Source organism: Ranitomeya variabilis, chromosome 4, assembly GCF_051348905.1.
Source record: "Ranitomeya variabilis isolate aRanVar5 chromosome 4, aRanVar5.hap1, whole genome shotgun sequence".
In the NCBI taxonomy this organism is placed as follows: domain Eukaryota; kingdom Metazoa; phylum Chordata; class Amphibia; order Anura; family Dendrobatidae; genus Ranitomeya; species Ranitomeya variabilis.
The window spans coordinates 738,162,503-738,184,186 of NC_135235.1; the positions used below are offsets into that span (position 1 = coordinate 738,162,503).

General features: G+C 43.6%; 1 protein-coding gene across 8 annotated transcripts in view; it reads right to left on the reverse strand.

Annotated features, from left to right (window-relative positions):
- Positions 1 to 9,824: 9,824 nt before the first annotated feature.
- LOC143767997 (uncharacterized) overlaps positions 9,825 to 21,684 on the reverse strand; it is a 74,070-nt gene continuing 62,210 nt past the window's right edge. For 4 of the 8 annotated variants that reach the window (XM_077256610.1, XM_077256607.1, XM_077256606.1 and 1 more), the window contains one exon: positions 9,825 to 15,996. In XM_077256610.1, the coding sequence (XP_077112725.1) occupies positions 14,312 to 15,996 (1,685 nt within the window). In that variant the 3' untranslated portion in view covers positions 9,825 to 14,311. Of the gene's footprint in view, positions 16,000 to 21,684 lie in introns of all 8 variants that reach the window. The other 4 variants (XM_077256605.1, XM_077256604.1, XM_077256602.1 and 1 more) reach the window with 1 other exon arrangement.

A 21,684-nucleotide genomic window follows, 5' to 3' on the forward strand; every position in this document is an offset into this window, starting at 1 on the left:
GTCTAAAAAATCAATAGAGTCCTGGCTATACTTCCAGGTCAGCTTGATGTTAAGCACATTCATATTGAGGTGGTTCAAGAATGTGTCAAGTTGCGACGTGGGGCCCTGCCAGATAAACAGAATGTTGTCGATATAGCGTAGCCACGAGATGACGGAGCTGTGACCAGGAGTGTCAAGGACCACGTCCCTCTCCCACAGCCCCAGGAACAAATTTGCGTACGAGGGCGCACATGACGCCCCCATCGCAGTGCCCTGGAGCTGTAGGAAGGGGCGGTCCTTGAACACAAAAAAGTTGTGAGTTAAAATAAACTGCAAAAGCTGTAAGATAAAAGTAGTCAATTCTGGTCCTAAATTAGTCATGCTTAAAAAGAATTTTGCAGCCCGCATCCCGTGGCCATGGCCTATCGACGTGTACAGGGACTCCACGTCGCAAGTAACGAACCACATGTCCTCCTCAAGAACCAGGCCATCAAGCCTTTTGAGCACATCTGTAGTATCTTTCACGAATGATGGGAGAGTCTCTACACATTTTTGTAAATAAAAATCTATAAATCGACATGCAGGTTCACAAAGACCCCCCATCCCCAGCGACCACACAGCAACTTACCAGCGATCACGTCGCTGGTCGCGATCGCTGGTAAGTTGCTTAGTGTAACGGCACCTTTAGTCACTACCTTTTCTCTACCAGGTCTCCCACCTAGGTCACTCAACACTGAGTTAGCTGAGGAGTTACTGCCTCCAACTCTTCCTTGGTGATCAGCCATACCACCAAGCCCAGGCGAATTTGAGCTTCCCTTGGCTTGCTCTAAACGTCGAGTGGCTTCATTATTCCTCAACAGGATCATCTGTTTCATGCGGAGGCACTGTAGACGCATATCCTTCAGGACAGCTACCCGCTTCACTGTGACTTCCTTAGTCGACAGTGCCACCAACTGTTTCGTCTCTAGTGCCCAATGCACACTATACGCTTCTACTGCCTTTTTAAAGGCTTCATGCACACCCTCACCGGTACATGCATCTTGCGCCTCTTCGGGTACATCTATCACACACTTAAAGAGTGGATTCTCACTTTCTTCAGGAACGGACGGCCCCTGTTTTGCCATCGACCTTTCCGACCAGACATCTGCCACAACCGGGTGACTATCTTGTTCGGCTCTTAACGCCCACTCTTCTTCAGCTTTACCCTCTTCCAGACCCCTGGTCAAAATGGGCATTAGCAGATGTGAGTCTTCGATCAGCATCTTCTTCTCTTGTAGAAGACCACTTAATGCTTCTCTGAGCCCTTTCACATCTTCCCTTAAGGCTTTGTTCACACCTTGCGAGGTTAACAGGTGACCTCTGAGCTCCGAGACTTCCTTCTCCAGCTCATTCACCCTGTGCTCAGCCTCTTGTCTCAGGAGCCTTTCTTGTTCGACATGTTCTTTCACTGTCTCTTTCTCACTGGCATCACCGTCTGAATGGGAGTCACCACCAACCGTCAGCACGACACATGCCCTTGTTACTGGCCCTGACTTGTCACAGTCACCCCCAGAGTCTGTGTCACACTCCACAGTACGTTGACCCCGCAAGTCACTCTCTGTCTGGGTGTCAGCTCCATTTGTCTTATCCACCAGACCACTACCAGTCATATTGTGGCACCCTTCAAGTGACGTCAGGTCAGTTAGTTGGGCAATCGCACCTTTTCCCTTGGTCAGGCCTACATTAGGACTGTCACCTCTAGGGGGCGCATACTCAACATTACTGACATCCACATTATACCTACAAACACGTCACCCTTTTCCCAGAGTGCTACGAAATCTTGTCCTATTACCATAGGATACGGCAAGATCGGGTCTACAGCCACCTCATGGTATGTGGAAACCTCCGGTGCGACAATGTAGATAGTGGCTACCTGGAGATATTCAGTGTCCCCAGGTGACACAGAATCTCCTGGACGGGTTCGCAGCACAGACGCTTCTCTCCCCGGGTCTATCAATCCCCGCACACACTTTCCATCCAGCCAAAAAGGACACAGACGTGACTCCTCACTAACTGCAGCCCCTTTTTTGGCTCCACCCCCTTTTTGGGCAAGTGCTCCGCTTTTTGACACCACCCCGGTTTGGGATTCAGCCCCCCTTCGGGATTCCACCCCTTTTTGGGCCATTACCCCTATTCGGGTTACCGCCCCTTTTTGGGACTCCGCCCCCTTTTGGGCAACTATCTCCATTTGGGTCACCGCTCACTATTAGGGATACTCCCCTCCCTGGGATACACCCTGTGGACTTCCCCACGGCTCTCAGGCCCCAGTTCACACAGTACACCCCTTTGTCTCTGGGCTTGTACTGGCCCTTTAAGAGTCAACACAACCTGAAAGAGAAAAAAAAAAAAAAAAAATTCCCATGTCACTTCACCAGCTCCCGCTGCAGTCACACACAACCGGCACCTCCAGGTGCTGCCAACCACAAGCCACCGCAGCTCCGCCTACTGTGGAACCTCTCGTTGCAACCGCGGCTACTTTCGACACGGCTCTGCACGGCTCCACCGCTGCCGCTTGTCACCTTCGTGACCCCGCCGAGTCACAGCAGACGCTTGTCACTTTCGTAACCCCGCCGAGTTACAGCTAGACGCTTGTCACCTTCGTGGCTCTGCCACAGCAATTAACTCCACGTGTGCTAGCGGGATCGTTGCCAAAATTCTCCACCAATTGTAAGGTTTCTCTTACTGAGTGTGTTGGGGGGACACTCACTTGGCCGCAATATTCAAGCACACGGCACGGGATTATAAAATAAAACAGTCCATACGGTTTATTAAAGTGCGATAAACCGGGTAATGCACAGTTCATTATTTGTATCACATAGAACACCACAGGCACCAACAGTCTCTTTGGTACCTGACGGGAGCCACTGCTCCACCTTGCCGACTCTTCTAACAGCCTTTGGGTAAGCTGCCTAACGGGGATCACCAACTCGCCTGGTCAATACACAGTAGTCAGTCCAGACCTCACCGAAGGACTCCAGCTTCCCCACACTCTGTTAACACTCTTCCGGGTAAGCTGCCTAACGGCGGTCCCCAACTTGCCTGGTCGGCACCCAGTAGTCAGTCCAGACCTCACCGAAAGACTCCAGCTTCCCCACACAGTAACAGTCCCTGGCCCCGCAGATCCCGGTCCTCACCTCGTGCTATTCAGGGATCCGGTCCTCGTCGCAGGACCTCCCAACACCCAGGTAGCCAGGACCCTGCCTGGTGGCCTAGTCCGGGTATTCTTCAGGACGTCCTTCCCCAGCCGGGAACGTCCAATACCCAGGCCACCCGAAGCCAAGTCTCACGGTCTCAGGTGCTTGCAGGACCCTAGTCATTCCTAGGACAATCCAACACCGACCGTCTCAGGTGCTCACCGGACCCTAGTCATTCCTAGGACAATCCAGCACCATCCGTACATCAGGTTCCTCGGTCTCAGGTGCTCACCGGACCCTAGTCATTTTTAGGACAATCCAGCACCATCCGTACATCAGGTTCCTCGGTCTCAGGTGCTCTCCGGACCCTAGTCATTCCTAGGACAATCCAGCACCGACCGTCTCAGGTGCACACAGGACCCTAGTCATTCCCAGGACAATCCCGCACCTTCACCGGTCAGGTCCATACACAGGTTCCACACAGGAACCACACAGGACCTACCGGACACACCTCTCAGCTCCACACACAGGGAGCTCACAACGAACACTGACCCACACCCTGGTCACGTTACATACTGGTAACCACTCCCCTGGGTGGGAGTATATGTGTGGCTAGTCTGACCCTCCCATCTCTCATGACTAGCCTAGTAAGTCACCCAAACTTAACTATACACATTACACGAACTCTTGAGGGACTACAGGTCCCAGCATAACCACAATACATCAGACTTACCACGCAGACTCCCTCTGCGACACATATCGGCCATTCACAACACTGCCGATTACAGGTTCACCACTATTACCACAACAGATACACCTCCATGCATATCTCACAGAGCGCACAGAGCGCCCCCTAGCTGCCACAGGGGTCACTACACCATCACATATATCACAGTACAGATTCAGAATTTTACGTGGCAACCTACATTCAATTTGACGTCGATAGACGTAATAAATCTGTACACACGCATACCACAGAAACAAGGTGTAGAAGCTATACGGAGTATTTTGACAACTACTGATAAGGACTATAGAACAGTGGAGTTTATATGCAACAGCCTTCAATTTATTTTGACGCACAATGCGTTCACTTTCCTAGACTTCTGGTACCTACAAATGGTTGGTACAGCTATGGGGACTCCGGCAGCATGCACGTTTGCTAATCTGTATTTGGGGTATTTTGAGGAACAATATCTATATTCGGCTAAAAATATCTTTCTTAAACATGTCAAGATGTACTTACGGTACGTTGATGACATGTTCATAATATGGGACGGGACTGAGGAGAGCTTTGGGGATTTTGTTACCCACCTTAACAACAACAGTATGGGAATGGCTTTCACTTCAGTTTTTGGGGGGGCACAATTGGACTTCTTAGACGTATCCGTACGGATAGAGGAAGGGGAAATACATACTTCCCTCTATAGGAAACCCATATCCACCAATGCCCTTATGCATTACGATAGTTATCATCCCAGTCACACTAAACGTGCTTTACCATATGGCCAGATAGTAAGAACTAAGAGGGCTAACAATACACAGGAAGGTTTAGTAAGCCAGTTAGGAGATCTGGAACATAGGATCCAAGAAAGGGGTTATCCAGACTACCTATGGCAGCAGGCACGGAGAGAAATGAATAAAAACCTACAAGGGGAAAGTGGAGATAGATCTAGCCACATAGGCAAAAGATTTACCTTTTGTTTCCAATACGGCCCTATGGACCGGCAGATTAGGGCCGCAATCCGGAATAACTGGCACTTACTAGATGGAGATGGAGAATTAAGTGAGATGGTAGCGAAAGGTCCCTTAATCTCTAATAAAAGGAGCACTAGAGTTAGGGACATATTAGTGCGCAATCGGGTTAGTGAGGAAAAAAAACAGTAATTGGCTAGAACAGTGCACCCCCTCTGGGAACCATCGGTGTGGACATTGTTCCTACTGTAAATATCATACCGTCGATAAGACATTATATATTGGTCCCATCCAACATACCGTAAAACAGTTCATTACATGTCAAACGAAATATGTGGTCTATGTAGTGCTATGCCCTTGTGGCAGGTACTACATAGGCAAAACAATTAGACGTTTATTTGTACGTTTTAGCGAACATCAGAGATCAGTCAGAACTGGTAAGGGGGTACCAAGACTAATCAAACATGTCTTGGATGCACACAATGGGAATCCCGAAGTACTGTCATTTGCTGGAGTAGAACAAGTAAGAGCCCCTAAGAGAGGAGGGGACCATCATAATCTATTACTAAGGAGGGAGGCTTTATGGATTATGCGGACTGCAGCTACTGGTCCTGCAGGACTAAATGACAAACTTGATATGTCCATCTTCTTATAAAATTCCACGTCCCTACATCAATAAAATTAGATGTAAAATAACTCCTTCCTGGAGGTCCATATTATACCTGTATATCTTAATATCTAATATCGTAAGCGCAATGTAGTAGTAAAACCGGACAGCCCTGACAACAAGTTGTGTCTCCTTACTACAGATAAAATATATAAATGGAAGTGGAACACGTGAACTGGAGAGGGTTAATTAACCTGTTTGACCCACTGAGGGAAAATCAGGTTACTAGCGTAACCCGAACGTACTATAGAGTCCCAATTTTGGCTAGGCAGAATAACAACTATTAATCGGTAATATTTGCCTGTAGTGATGATAGATGTATATATTTGAAATTGTGCTCATAAAGTGTGATTGTTTTTAACTTACTTTGTTTTTAAAGGATTTGTTAGTACCTTGTTGGACGGAGGTGTGTCGTAGGGAGGAGGGTGTGTACACATTTACTTCTTAAGCCGTCACATCCGTCCACCTTCAGAACCCGTTGAAGCGCCATACGGGCGCGAAACGGCCGTCGTTCTGCCTGTACCCATCCATTCTTGTAGATACACCCCCGTGCCGTGAAGATATGTGTGTGCAATAAAGTTACCTGTTTTAAAGACCGGAGAGTGCGGCCGCATCTTTCTTCTAAGAAACCACAACAAGGATGGCGGATGGTCAAAAACTAAAAAGATTCTAACAGAGACAAGTTGTGGATGGCTTTTTATGTTGTTGTAAGGGTTTTGAACTGGAGTATCTGGGTGATAGGAAGCCAGTGAAGGGCTTGGCATAGGGGAGAGGCTGGGGAATAGCGGGGAGACAGGTAGGTTAGTCGGACAGCAGAGTGAAGGATGGATTGGAGTGGTGCCAGAGTGCTAGAGGGGAGGCCAGAGAGTAGGAGGTTGCAGTAGTCAAGGTGGGAGATAAGGGTATGCACTAGTGTTGTTGTGGTGTCGCGGTCAAGGAATGCGCGGATCCGGGAAATATTTTTGAGTTTAAGAAGGCAGGAGGAAGCAAGGGCTTGAATGGGTGGCTTGAAAGAGAGGGCAGAGTCGAGGATCACCCCGAGGCACCGGGCGTGTGGGACTGGGGAAAGTGAGCTATATGCAAAGATATATGCTAATGTCTGTTAGCTGTTATCCCTGTTATAGTGGAGCATCGACTGTAAAACATATCATAAAACCCTAGGATAAGGGCAGCAATTTGGTATTACTTGATCACCCCGCTTATCGCCAAATTTGTTATCCCATCCTGAATGATGAGGAGACATGAGATGTTTGAAAGAGATGCAACTAACACATATGGGGAAGCATTAATAACAATATTGATTGAGGCTATAGATTGTGTGAAATACACTGGCAACACATTTAAGTTTATGGCCCCAAATAACCAAATGGTTCCTACTTTCTATACACTTCCAAAAATTCAAAAGGGACTCACAGCATTGAAGGGATGCCCCACTGTTTCGGTAATCAACTTGGTTTGCCAAAACACAAGTGTATATGTCGATCAGATGCTGCATCCATTTGTGGAGGATCTACTCTCCACAGATGCAGGGATATGGCAGATTTGCTGTTAAAGCTAATGATCTAGTATTGGACAGGGACACCTTGTTGGCATCCATTGATGTTGAATCTTTATAAAGCAACATCCCTCATGAATTTGGTGTCAGGGCAACAGAACACTTTCTGAGGTCTTAGGCCACTCACTTTGAGAAACACAAGCTCTGGATCATCCAACCACTCTCCTTCTGACACACAATTGCCTTTTGTTTGATTTTAAGTACTTCCTAGAGTTATAGAAGTATTGCTATGGGTTCCTCCTGCGCACCATTCTATGCTAATCAACTCAGCTGGTGGGAGCCATATGGGAGACATATTTTAGGATAACACCAACTGGTGAGCGCCAATGATCATCTTTTGAGGCCATTTCCTTGATGACATCTTGATATTGTGGTCAGGATCCGGGGAAGAACTGTCTAGAGTTGTCATCAGCCTAAATTCTGATATTATACGTTTAACATTTACTGTAGGGATGGATAAAGTTTGTTTACGCTTTTGGACATCCAGATAAAAAAAGATTTAGGGTACCGTCTCACAAAACGATTTACCAACGATCACGACCAGCGATACGACCTGGCCGTGATCGCTGGTAAGTCGTTGTGTGGTCGCTGGGGAGCTGTCACGCAGACAGCTCTCCAGCGACCAACGATGCCGAAGTCCCCGGGTAACCAGGGTAAACATCGGGTTACTATGCGCAGGGCCACGCTTAGTAACCCGATGTTTACCCTGGTTACAAAAACAAACAAACAGTACATACTCACATTCCGGTGTCCGTCAGGTCCCTTGCCGTCTGCTTCCCGCACTGACTGACTGCCGGCCGTAAAGTGAAAGCAGAGCACAGCGGTGACGTCACCGCTGTGCTTTCACTTTACGGCCAGCAGTCAGTCAGTGCGGGAAGCAGACGGCAAGGGACCTGACGGACACCGGAATGTGAGTATGTACTGTTTGTTTTTTTTTACATTTACGATGGTAACCAGGGTAAACATCGGGTTACTAAGCGCGGCCCTGCGCTTAGTAACCCGATGTTTACCCTGGTTACAAGCGAACGCATCGTTGGATCGGTGTCACACACAGCGACATCGTACAATTCACAGCGGGGTCCCTGATCGCTGCTGCGTGTCAGACACAGCGATATCGTATGGATATCGCTGGAACATCACGGATCGTGCCATCGTAGCGACAAAAGTGCCACTGTGAGACGGTACCCTTAGACTGTATTCTCTCTACCAGCATCTATCGTAAACTTACCACTAGCATCAGTTTCTTAAATTGGCATTAGCAATCATTCCGGAGCTTTGAAAGAGCCAATATTTAAGGATGAGACAAAATTGCTCTAAAACAGAGGACTTCTTTTCACAACCTAGAGACCTCAGAAACCATTTTATTAATAAATTATGTCAATGATCGCAGCCTGGGAAGGTGACGCAGAAACACCAGCTGTGATCTTTGTGCCAAACAGCTATATGCTGCACCCTATCGTCCGGACAATTACACGAATGACCGACAATGGAGGAGGCCACAAGTTGTTTCCATAATAGGCCGGCTATCAGGAAGTGAACAGTGAGCGTATGCTATATACACCTCCGATTCCAATGCTGGGAATATATGTATATACCCCCGACACAGTCACTGCAAACTCCACGATAACCACAGCACTACTCGCAGCCACCACCAGTCGATTATTATACAGGCTGACTGGAGGCCTGGTTCTGGCTTTCAGGTGTGTGGTTTACAGAACAAAAGGAACGCTACTATTACATTTTATATTTAATCCAAATGATAGGCAATGTTTATCAAACATGTACAAAATATTTTACAATAGGGACAAAACAATACAACATATACAGCTACATAAAATAAAAAGGAATAGCGGAAGAAAGTTAATACGTCACTCACAGAGATGAGGCAACTTAGTGGAACAGCACTTTGATTTGGGTACCATTCAGCTAACAGGATTCATGCATACACAATGAGTATCTGTCTAAAGGAATCAAGATCATGACCTTTTATCAGTACCTGAGTGACACACACATCATCCTGTGATGACCTCACGTGGGCCGGATTGTGGGATGTTATCAGCCCTTCAGGATTTTATGAAACCCACAATTTATGCGATAACTTCACTCTTGATGATTGCAGAAGTTTGAAATCACTGCCATACTTTCCATTAGGATTTTACCTTAGCCATGCCATGGCAGCTGTCAGTTATCTGGCCTCTATGCCTAACCTAGCAAGAGTGCTAGCGAAAATAAGCCAATGCACAAAAACCGTATCAGCGGCTGGACCAAGACTTGTGGCTGTCCTGAGGGTGCAGTCAATACTGGATGTCAGCCTGTATCCGTTCTGTATGTTTTGCAGTGCCCCAGACGTAATTAGAGGGTATAGCGCTGTGTCACTATTTAATGCAGGGGACCACAGAAAATCTGGCCACTGGTGGTAAAGATGTCTCCTCACCACCGTGACACAGGACTGTGTCGGCTTCCTCCACTACGCCACCAACGCCTGCCCCTCACCTGCACACAGGACCAGGACGTGTATTGATCCTGTATCTACAGGCAGCATTTCCCAATATACAGAGGAGACATCTTTACCGCCAGTGGCCAGATTTTCTGTGGTCCCCTGCATTAAATAGTGACACAGCGCTATACCCTCTAATTACGTCTGGGGCACTGCAAAACATACAGAACGGATACAGGCTGACATCCAGTATTGACTGCACCCTCAGGACAGCCACAAGTCTTGGTCCAGCCGCTGATACGGTTTTTGTGCATTGGCTTATTTTCGCTAGCACTCTTGCTAGGTTATGCTTCTTCATCGTTCTATTTGACTCACCAAACGTAAAGGGTCCTTTCTTTGTGCACAATACAGTTCTAATAGGCGATTTTGTGAACAAGGCTACGGGTTAGCCGAAACGTCAATTCACCAAGTACCTTTTTTCCTCTGATATAAATTTAATAAACTTTTGGAATTATGCATTTGAAAACTATACGAGTGCAGTGATTTTTTGGAACTTGATGACGTGTGGGATTCAATATCCCGTTCACTGGCACCGTGAACTTCATTGATTGAGTGCTAGCTTTCTACTACTTTCTACATCTGGCCTCTATGGATTTGTGGTTTATAGGCAGGGGTTACAGTTATGAGAAAACATGCAGATTCTTCCCCGATTAACTCTGAAGTAAAAAATTTATATCCCATGACTATCAATTTATACAAGCCCCAATATTCAGGGTATGTGCACACATCAGGATTTCTTGCAGAAATTTTCCTGACAAAAACCGGAAATTTCTGCCAGAAATCCGCATGCGTTTTTTTCACATGTTTTTTGCGGTTTTGACGCGTTTTTGATGCGTTTTTTGTGCGGTTTTTTTTGCGGTTTTTCCCAATGCATTGAATTGCGGGAAAAATGCAGAAAATCCACAAAATTAATGAACATGCTGCTTTTTTTACAACGATGCGTTTTTTTGCGGGAAAAAAACGCATCATGTGCACAAAACATGCAGAATGCATTCTAAATGAAAGAATGCATAATGTATGTGTTTTTAATGAGTTTTGATAGCATTTTTATCGCGAAAAAACGCAAAAAAAAAGGGAAAAAACCTGAAGGTGTGCACATAGCCTCATACTTTTCCATCAGTGCCAGGCATCTGGTGAAGATGTTTGGATGAAAGGAATGTGCACCTGTGAAAAGCAATAGTATCTCTAAGGTGTGAGGTCTTTGCTTTAATCCTCTCACTTCACAAAAACCTTTTCCTGTCTTAATTATTTGTCCAATCCTCTGAAAAGAGTTCTTCTGTCTATTCTAAATCTCAATTACCTGCCCAAACAATAACTTTGTCATTGCACAACACATCCCCTCATTGACACTGCAAGAATCCTTTAGAGTATGTGCACACGTCAGGATTTCTTGCAGAAATTTCCTGAAGAAAACCGGAAATTTTCTGCAAAAAAACCGCATTTTTTTGCGTTTTTTCCCCGTTTTTTTTGCGGGTTTTTTTTAGCATTTTGCAAGCGAAATTAGCAATCTGTAGCATTGCTTGGAAAACTGACTGACAGGTTGGTCACACTTGTCAAACATAGTGTTTGACAAGTGTGACCAACTTTTTACTATAGATGCTGCCTATGCAGCATCAATAGTAAAAGATAGAATGTTTAAAAATAATTAAAAAAAATTTAAAAAAATGGTTATACTCACCTGCAGACTGCCGATCTCCTCAGCGGCGTCCGTTCCTATAGATGGTGTGTGTGTGCAGGACCTTCGATGACGTCGCGGTCACGTGAGCGGTCACATGAGCGGTCACGCGACCAATCACAAGACCGCGACATCATCGCAGGTCCTTCACACACACCATCTATAGGAACGGAAGCGGCAGCATGCACCGCTGAGAGGCGGGAAGACTACGGGGGCCATGGAAGGTGAGTATATGACTATTTTTTATTTTAATTCTTTTTTTTTTTACCAATTATATGGTGCCCAGTCCGTGGAGGAGAGTCTCCTCTCCTCCACCCTGGGTACCAACCGCACATGATCTGCTTACTTCCCGCATGGTGGGCATAGCCACATGCGGAAAGTAAGCAAATCAATGCATTCCTAGTTGTGCGGAATCCCCGCAATTCCGCAAATTGAATGAACATGTTGCTTTTTTTTCCGCGGTGCGATTTTTTCGCGGAAAAAAATGCAACATTTGCACAACAAATGCGGAATACACTGTAAATAATAGGAGGCATATGTAAGCGTTTTTTTCACGTTTTTATAGCGAAAAAAAACGCGAAAAATACTGAACGTGTGCACATGGCCTTACTTCACAAAAGGAGCTGCCTGCATGTTAGATAGGATGGTTCACTTCTCTTTTTCTACAATGTAATCTATTTCTAAGAGTGTTAGCTAGATTGCAAGCTTTTGTCCCACTGCAAAAAAGAGAGGACAGAAGGAGGGAGGGGAGATTTTAATATTTTCTATGACAAACAATATGCCACTAATGTCTTTACTGCAGCCTTTAATCATGCTTTGAGGAGAGACAGACATCCACTTCTCAGTCTGGCAAGGAGAGAACCAGAGGGTGGATTTATGCATATTATTGGCACCTTTGATAGTCAATCCAGCAGTGTTTACCAAGGAGTCAAAAGACACTGGGAAATTCTCTTTACCAATCCTCATCTTGAGGAAGCCATTTCCCCACACCAAAAATCACATATACAGTAGTGTTCAGAATAATAGAAGTCCAATATAACGAGACAGATTAATCATTGTTTTTGGTATAAATTATATTACCACATGTCAAACAATTTACCTGTTCGCAATATAATGGTAGCTATGTGCGGTTTCTAGACACATTGTTCTGACAAGCTGGAACCTACAACATTTTGAATGGACTCGCTATTTACAAGATGAAGAGGTGTTTTGTCTGTGACGATATTGTAGCACTATTGGCACCTTAGAGGTACGGACAATTTATCCATTTATTTCATGAACATTTGAATTATACCTCTGTAAACATAGTTTGTTCTACATAGAAGAAGCTTTATATGTTTACAGAGGTGTAATTCAAATGCTCATGAAATAAATTGATAAATTGTCCGTGCCTCTAATAAGGTGCCAATAGTGCTACAGTATTGTCACAGAGAAGTAAAGTGACCACGCATCAAATTCACACATAGCTTATACTACCTATAAAGCTCCTTCTATGTGTGAATATCATGGTCACTTTACTTCTCTGTGACAACAATGTGGCACTATTGGCACCTTATTAGAGGCATGGACACTATCTTTTGGTGTCCTAAATATCTGAATTATACCTCTGTAAGTATTGAAGGGGCCTCTTATGTAGTATAAGAAATATTGTTGGTTAACACATTATCACTTTATTTACAGATATCTCTTCAGATGACTATTTGACAAAACTATGTTTGGTTTAACTTTTTCATGCTGTGAGGGGTTGTAGTACTGAGGACGTTCTAGGGGTAATCAGGGTAAGACGACGGTAAGCGGGGGCGCCACAACTTGCATGCTCAATTTAGGGTGCCAACCTCTGTGGCAAGGAAGGGTACATAAAAATGATTAACTAATGGGGAAATGATTGAGGCTCCATACCCCTTTCCACCTACCTAACTTTTAACACGTGATTTAATGTATATGCCATAGGAATTATATACATTTTTTCATTTCTATAATGCCAATTTGTAAAGTTTTTCTGATCAGGATCATATCAAGTAGTTCCTTTTTAATTAGGTATAACTAAAGTATCTAAATATGAATAATTGAGATTTTTCTTCGTGAGAGACATGTGCTCACACATTTCTGCTCCATATTGTATGCATACATATACAAAGTTCTCCTAAATTACGCACACTTACATACACACAGCTCTGCTACATATGAACATTTGCATACACATAGAATGTATATACATTACTCCATTTTGCAGTTCCTTCCAGGTCATGTGATTGATTACATGATCTGAAAGGTCCTTGAGCAAGTCAGGTGGAAGGTTCTACAGTTGCTCACTCAGGATATGCAGCCTCTGTGCAGGTCCTGGTACCTTCCTCTCCTGCCAATACCAATCAGTTAGGTGTGAGGTTGGAGGACAGAGAGCAGCTCTCTCAGTGATCAGGAAGGACATATTTGTCACAGGAAGTTTCCTCCAGTCATTAAGACACACTCACTAATTTTTCAAGCTGTTTTTCTTGTTAAAAGTGTGTCTTATAGTCCAAAAAATACAGTAAGTTTTAATGCAATTTCCCGTTCTCATTTAATTATACGACAGTCAGGTATATGTTTTTGTACAATTTGTCAATAATATATAGTTTCTCTCCTGAGTAATTTTTGAATGTCACTGCTATTACTTCTAATGCCTCATTTTTGGTCCTGATAAAATAAAAACACTTACACAAATGTCCATGCAGGAGTCTTCCAGCGGTGTCAGTACTTGCGGTCCCGGGGCTCATGTGAGGTTGTTACATCATGTGAGCCATGCGCCCAATCAGCGATAGTGTCACTGTCACCACCTTTGGACTAATCAAACAATAAGAGGAAGTCAGATAACAGCCGCCAACCTGGCTTCCTGTTGATATTAAATACATACTAAGGTGGTGCTGATTGAGTGCAGGGCTCGTGTTATGTAACAACCTCACATGAGCCCCTGTAGCAAGAGTGTTGACACCACTGGAATGGCCTGGCGTGGAAGGTAAGTATCAGTGTTTTTATTTTAGCGAGGCCAAACACGAGGAATGACAAGGGGTTTACCTAGTAATGGACAACCCTGTAGTTAAAAGGGCTTCTCCCCTATGTGGCTTCTCTGATGTGCATTAAGAGTTGGTTTCTGGTTAAAACATTTCCCACATTCTGAACATGAAAAGAGCTTCTCCCCTGTATGGATTCTCTGATGATTAATAAGAGTAAATTTCCGGTTAAAACATTTCCCACATTCTGAACATGAAAAAGGCTTCTCCCCTGTGTGAGTGCTATGGTGCCTAAGAAGAGTTGATTTTACCAAAAAACATTTCCCACATTCTGAACATGAAAAAGGCTTCTCCCCTGTGTGGGTTCTCTGATGAATAAGAAGAGATGATTTCTCGTTATAACCTTTCCCACATTCCGAACATGAAAAAGGCTTCTCCCCTGTGTGGGTTCTCTGATGAATAAGAAGAGTTGATTTCTGTTTATAACCTTTCCCACATTCTGAACATGAAAAAGGCATCTCCCCTGTGTGGGTTCTGTGATGACTAAGAAGAGTTGATTTGTCTGCAAAACATTTCCCACATTCTGAACAGGAATAAAGCTTTTTCCCTGTGTGAGAATTCTGGTGGCTATCAAGACGCTCTTTCCGGCTAAAACATTTCCCACATTCTGGACATGAAAATGGTTTCTCTCCTGTGTGAGTTCTCTGGTGATTAAGAAGACGTAATTTCCGGTTAAAACATTTTCCACATTCTGAACATGAAAAAGGTTTCTCCCCTGTGTGGGTTCTCTGATGAATAAGAAGAGTTGATTTGTCTGCAAAACATTTCCCACATTCTGAACATGAAAATGGTTTCTCCCCTGTGTGAGTTCTCTGGTGATTAAGAAGATATAATTTTCGGGTAAAACATTTCCCACATTCTGAACATGAAAAAGGCTTTTCCCCCGTGTGGGTTCTCTGATGAATAAGAAGAGTTGATTTCTGGTTATAACCTTTCCCACATTCTGAACATGAAAAAAGCTTCTCCCCTGTGTGGGTGCTCTGATGATTTAGAAGAGTTGATTTAATCGCAAAACATTTCCCACATTCCGAACATGAAAAAGGCTTCTCCCCTGTGTGGGTTCTCTGGTGCGTAACAAAATCTTTTTTCCAATTGAAACTTTTAGCACATTCTGAACAGGAAAAAGGCTTCTCCCCTGTGTGGGTTCTCTGATGAATAAGAAGAGTTGATTTCTGGTTATAACCTTTCCCACATTCTGAACAGGAAAAAGGCTTCTCCTTTTTGTGACTTCTCTGATGTTTACCAAGAGTTGATTTGTCTGCAAAACATTTCCCACATTCTGAACATGAAAAAGGCTTCTCCCCTGTGTGACTGCTCTTGTGACTATTAAGATCTGATTTCCGGTTAAAACAGTTCCCACACTTGGAACAAGAAAATCTGTTCTCCGCTGTGTGACTTTTTTGAGGCGTAGGAAAAGACTTTTCGAGGGTAAAATGGTTTCCATATTCTGAAGGTGAAAATGGCTTCTTTGATTTAGGAGTGGTTAGTTTTTTAATGCTTATTTTGTTACTTTTATTTTCCTTAGTAGTCGATAATGAATCAGAAGACAGGACCTGTTTCAAAGGATCAGATGGTAGATCTTTGCTGTGAAGGGATGATGGTATATCTGACATAATGGCATTCACTTCAATTGTATCCTGTGGGATCTCAAGCTCGTCTGATTTAAAAACTGAAGATGTCAGCTGTCCCTCTGATCTCCTGGTACAGTCATCTGCTAAGACAAAAAACAATCATTTTTAAATAAAATATCCTTAATTTTTATTTTTTTTAACATTTTTACTTAAACAGTCTGTAAAAATTGCAAGTTTTTAAAAATATTGAATTATTCACCAAGACAATGACAGTTCACAGTGTAATAGAAAACCTCATAGCATGACCTAGTAGAGCGTGGTGTTCAGCTGTTTGTTCATTCTGCCTCCCAAATATGCAATAAAAAAACCAATGTTATGTAGGCGAAAATAATACTGATAAAATGTCTACTCATCTTACAGAAAACAAGTCTCCATTCAAGACCATCAACTGTCAGTGGAGAAACAGAGGTTTCCACATTATTATTGGCTCAAAGGCTCTTGAAATGGAACATGGATTCCATAAACCAATGCAGCAATATCCGCTCTCCCAAAGTCAAATCTCCCTCTCGCTTCTGAGTCTTGCAGTGTACCCAAACTACATTTAGCATCCATGTATTTGACATTATTATAGTGAGAACCCACTTAACCCCTTTCTGACCTCAGATGGGATAGTACGTCGGAGGTCAGATCCCCTGCTTTGATGCGGGCTCCGGCGGTGAGCCCGCATCAAAGCCGGGACATGTCAGCTGTTTTGTACAGCTGACATGTGCCTGCAGTAGCGACGAGTGGAATCGCGACACACCCGCCGCTATTAACTAGTTAAATGCCGCTGTAACTAAATGCGCTAATCGCTGCCCCCGTCACGTGATCGGGGGTCAGCGATGCGTCGGCCTGACATCCAGAGGTCTCCTTGAGACCTCTATGGTTGTTGATGCCGGATTGCTATGAGCGCCACCCTGTGATCGGCTCTAGGTGGCGCTATAGAGTTAAGTCCTCTTTTTCTCAGAAGAAGCAATTTGCATACATAGCAATCCTGTAATTCTGCTGCATAGCGGTGATCTGCGCATCACCTCTATGCAGCAGAGGCGATCGAGTTGTGCCAGCTTCTAGCCTCCAATGGAGGCTATTGAAGCATGGCAAAAGTAAAAAAAAATGTTTAAGAAAATATGAAAAAAAAAAAAAATATATAAAAGTTTAAATCACCCCCCTTTCGCCCCTTTTTAAAATGAAACAATAAAAAAAATCAAGCCTACACATATTTGGTTCAGAATCGCCCGATCTATCAATAAAAAAAAAAAGAATTCGAAAAAAGCCAGAATTACTTTTTTTTGTTCGCTACAACATAGCATTAAAATGCAATAATGGGCGACCAAAAGAACGTATCTGCACCAAAATGGTATCAATAAAAATGTCAGCTCGGCACGCAAAAAATAAGCCCTCACCCGATTCCAGGTCACGAAAAATGGAGACGCTACGGGTATCGGAAAATGGCGCTTTTTTTTTTTTTTTTTTTAACCCCTTCCCGACATGTGACGGTATAGTACGTCACATGTCGGGACCCCCGCTTTGATGTGCGCTCCGGCGGTGAGCGCACATCAAAGTCGCGACATGTCAGCTGTTTTTTACAGCTGACATGTGCGCGCAATAGCGGCGGGTGAAATCGCGATCACCCGCCGCTATTAACTAGTTAAATGCCGCTGTCAAACTCAGACAGCGGCATTTAACTACCGCATCCGGCCGTGCGGCCGGATATGAGCGCATCGCCGACCCCCGTCACATGATCGGGGGTCGGCGATGTGTCAGGAAGGTAACCATAGAGGTCCTTGAGACCTCTATGGTTACTGATTGCCGGTGGCTGTGAGCGCCCCCCTGTGGTCGGCGCTCACAGCACACCTGCAAATCTGCTGTGTAGCAGCGATCTTATGATCACTGCTGCATAGCAGAGCCGATCGGGTTGTGCCTGCTTCTAGCCTCCCATGGAGGCTATAGAAGCATGGCAAAAGTAAAAAAAAAAAGTTTTTAAAAATGTGAAAAAAATAAAAAAAATATAAAAGTTTAAATCACCCCCCTTTCGCCCCAATCAAAATAAATCAATAAAAAAAAAACCCAACCTACACATATTTGGTATCGCCGCGTTCAGAATCGCCCGATCTATCAATAAAAAAAAAGCATTAACCTGATCGCTAAATGGCGTAATGAGAAAAAAATTCGAAACGCCAGATTTACGTTTTTTTGGTCGCCACGACATTGCATTAAAATGCAATAACGGGCGATCAAAAGAACGTATCTACACCAAAATGCTATCATTAAAAACGCCAGCTCGGCACGCAAAAAATAAGCCCTCACCTGACCCCAGATCACGAAAAATGGAGACGCTACGAGTATCGGAAAATGGCGCAATTTTGTTTTGTTTTGTTTTTTGCAAAGTTTGGAATTTTTTTTCACCACTTAGATAAAAAAAAAATCTAGACATGTTTGGTGTCCATAAACTTGTAATGATCTGGAGAATCAAAATGGCAGGTCAGTTTTAGCATTTATTGAACCTAGCAAAAAAGCCAAACAAAAAACAAGTGTGGGATTGCACTTTTTTGCAATTTCACCGCACTTGGAATTTTTTCCCCCATTTTCTAGTACACGACATGGTAAAACCAATGATGTCGTTCAAAAGTACAACTCGTCCCGCAAAAAATAAGCCCTCACATGGCCATATTGACGGAAGAAAATAAAAAAGTTATGGCTCTGGGAAGGAGGGGAGCGAAAATGAAAACGAAAATACCCAGGGTCATGAAGGGGTTAATTTATGGTGTGTGTGTCTCCTGGAGCACAATCTGGGCACTATGTGTTGGGGAATAAAATGGCAAATGTGTAATTTTCACTTTCCAACATCCCCTAAGTGCTAATTTCCGGAAAGTGCCTGTGGAGTCAAGATAGTCAATACGTCTATAGACTAATTCACTGAGGGTTATAATTTCCAAAATCGAGTCACTTTATGGGGATTTCTACTGGACTGTTTTATTGCTTTTTTGTCATATTAGGACTTTTGCAAATGAAATGTCCTATCTCATCTGGGATTTGCTGCTGCAACGTCTGCTTCTGTCACCAAATACCGCCTTATTCATTCTACAGGCAGCACTGATGATAGAGAAGACATCAGAATCAGAAGCTTTGGGTGGCGCAGGCTCTGTCCAGCCACTAAGATTAGTTTACTGGGACCAGTAGTTCCATCCAGTCTGGCAGGAAGGGTGTGTACTGTCCAAATGAAGTACTCTGCGCCCTCCTTCAGCCATCTGGAAATCACCACACCCTACTAAAGCTTGAAGCATATTGCCAAAAACTGCCAGATACAGTCTTGCTCTCCTCTGGTTCAGTCCTCTGTGCTCAGCTCCCTGCTTCTTTCCTATTGTTTCCCTGGCCATTTAATGACTACTCTTGTGTCTTCTGATTTTATATTTTCTCTGACCTCCTGGTCCAACTACTGGATTATTCCTCTTGCCATCTTACACCACAGAACAGCAGGTAACACCATGGCCCAAGAATAGGGGTCTCTGTGTAAGTCCAGATCCACGTAGAAAGGTAAAAGGGCGATTAGCAAGACAATCTCTATTTTGGACACTATTTACTGTAGTGAAAAACTGCGATTATAGACAACACAACTACTGAAATGATCAAACTCAACAGTCTTCATCATCAAAGAATGAGTAACAAGTGGTGAAACTATTCTGGGGTAATTAAGAGTATGGGGCTCGGTGGCTCATGGCAATCTAAACTATTGTACTGGCCAATATTTTCTGTCAGATGAGTTTCAAGATGAAATATTAGACATTCAAAGAGAACTATTTATAATAGTGGAAACAAACCCAACCAATATATGGAGAACCAGAAAAACATCAAGCAAAGTAGATATAAAAATGCCTTTGTTACATATAATTGGCCATATAAAAACAAAACATTTTTTCGCACAACAGGACTAAAAGATAACACGTATAATTGTCCAATAAATTAGTGGCAATAGCTGACCCAGTTTATATATAAGGAAGTAGTGCTTCCCAAAAGTGACGGTTATATTTAAAAAAGGAGAGGGGTGGGAGGTGCAAAATTAGCGCACCCCGACGCGCATTTCGGATCTTATCCTTCGTCAGGGGGACACGGGGGCGTCGGAGCTTCCTGATCCTCCTGCCTGCGCATGAGCCGATAACACCCGGGCCGCAGCATTAGGTATACGGATGGTATAAAAGGTTTTACTGTTGAAACAATAGCCACCCCCTGACGAAGGATGAGATCCGAAACGCGCGTCGGGGTGCGCTATTACGGGACGTGGCAGACCCAGAAAGGTAGTTATCGTGTACCTCCCAATTTTTTAGCACATTGCACTTTTTGTGTGGATCGTATTTATTTGCTGTGTCATTGAACACTAATTGCAGCTTTGCACATTGCACTATCGCACTTTGCACTGCTATGTGAATATTTTGTGGATTTTTGTTGTATTTTGATACACTCTATTTATGGGTCATTTTAATCCACATTACTTAGTTATAATTTTGCACCTCCCTCGTCTTTCCTTTTTTAAATATAACCGTCACTTTTGGGAAGCACTACTTCCTTATATATAAACTGGGTCAGCTATTGACACTAATTTATTGGACAATTATACGTATTATCTTTTAGTCCTGTTGTGCGCACAAATGTTTTGTTTTTATATGGCCAATTATATGTATTAAAGGCATTTTTATATCTACTTTCTGCTTGATGTTTTTCTGGTTCTCCATGTATTGGTTGGGTTTGTTTTCCCTTGCATAAGTGGTTCTCCACCCTCTCACAGAGCACCAATCACTGCAATTTGATATATAACTCCTTTTCTATTTTTGATGTTATTTAGAATTTATTGGTGATTTTTTGGTCCATCTGTGTTTGTAACAACACTATTTATAATAGTGTAGAGCTGAGGTGTCTTAAATTTAGATCTCGGGCATTTGGAAGAGGCAATGGAGTATTTTTTTTAACCCCTTTCTGACACTGCACGTAATAATCCATCAATGTGTCCTAGGCCTATTTGACCAGGGACAGATTATAACGTCAGCAGGATCACCCGCGCGCACGATGATTCTGACAGCTGACATCCGACACTAACTGCCAAGAGCCATCATGCACTGCTCCAAGCACTTTAACCCCTGAAGTTCTGCGATCAAACACAATTACACCAGTCCGGGAGCTGGCAGAGGGCTGACAACCCCTCTGCCTTTGGATCGGAGACCCTGGAGCGTGACGCAGGGTGTCAATTGTTACCATGGTGACCGGATTTTGGGATGACAATATCCGGGTCACCAGCGATAGGAAACTTGCTGATCATGAGCAGTGCATTATAAGAGCAACTTTCTCTGTCAGTGCAGATCTGACAGTTTACATAGTATGAGAATGCTGCTGCATCCCCATGCTGTAGAAGCGATCGACCTGCAAAAAAATGATAGTCTCATAGTGGGACAAAGTAAAAAAGAGTAAAAAAAATTTTTATTAAAATAATTGTAAAAATATAAAAAAAAAAAATCAAAAGATATTATATCCATAAATAAATATTTGTATGGAAAAAAATGAAAACAATAAAAGTACACATATTTGGTATCTCCGTATCCGCAATGACCCGACCTACAAAAACTGTCCCACTAGTTAACCTTTTTAGTAAACACCATAAAAAATAATAAAAAAAACAAGGCTAAAAACAATGCTTTATCATCATACCGCAAAACATGGAATAAAACGCGATCAAAAAGACAGATATAAATTGTCATTGTACCGCTCAAAGCGTCATCTTGTCCCTCAAAAAACAAGCCACC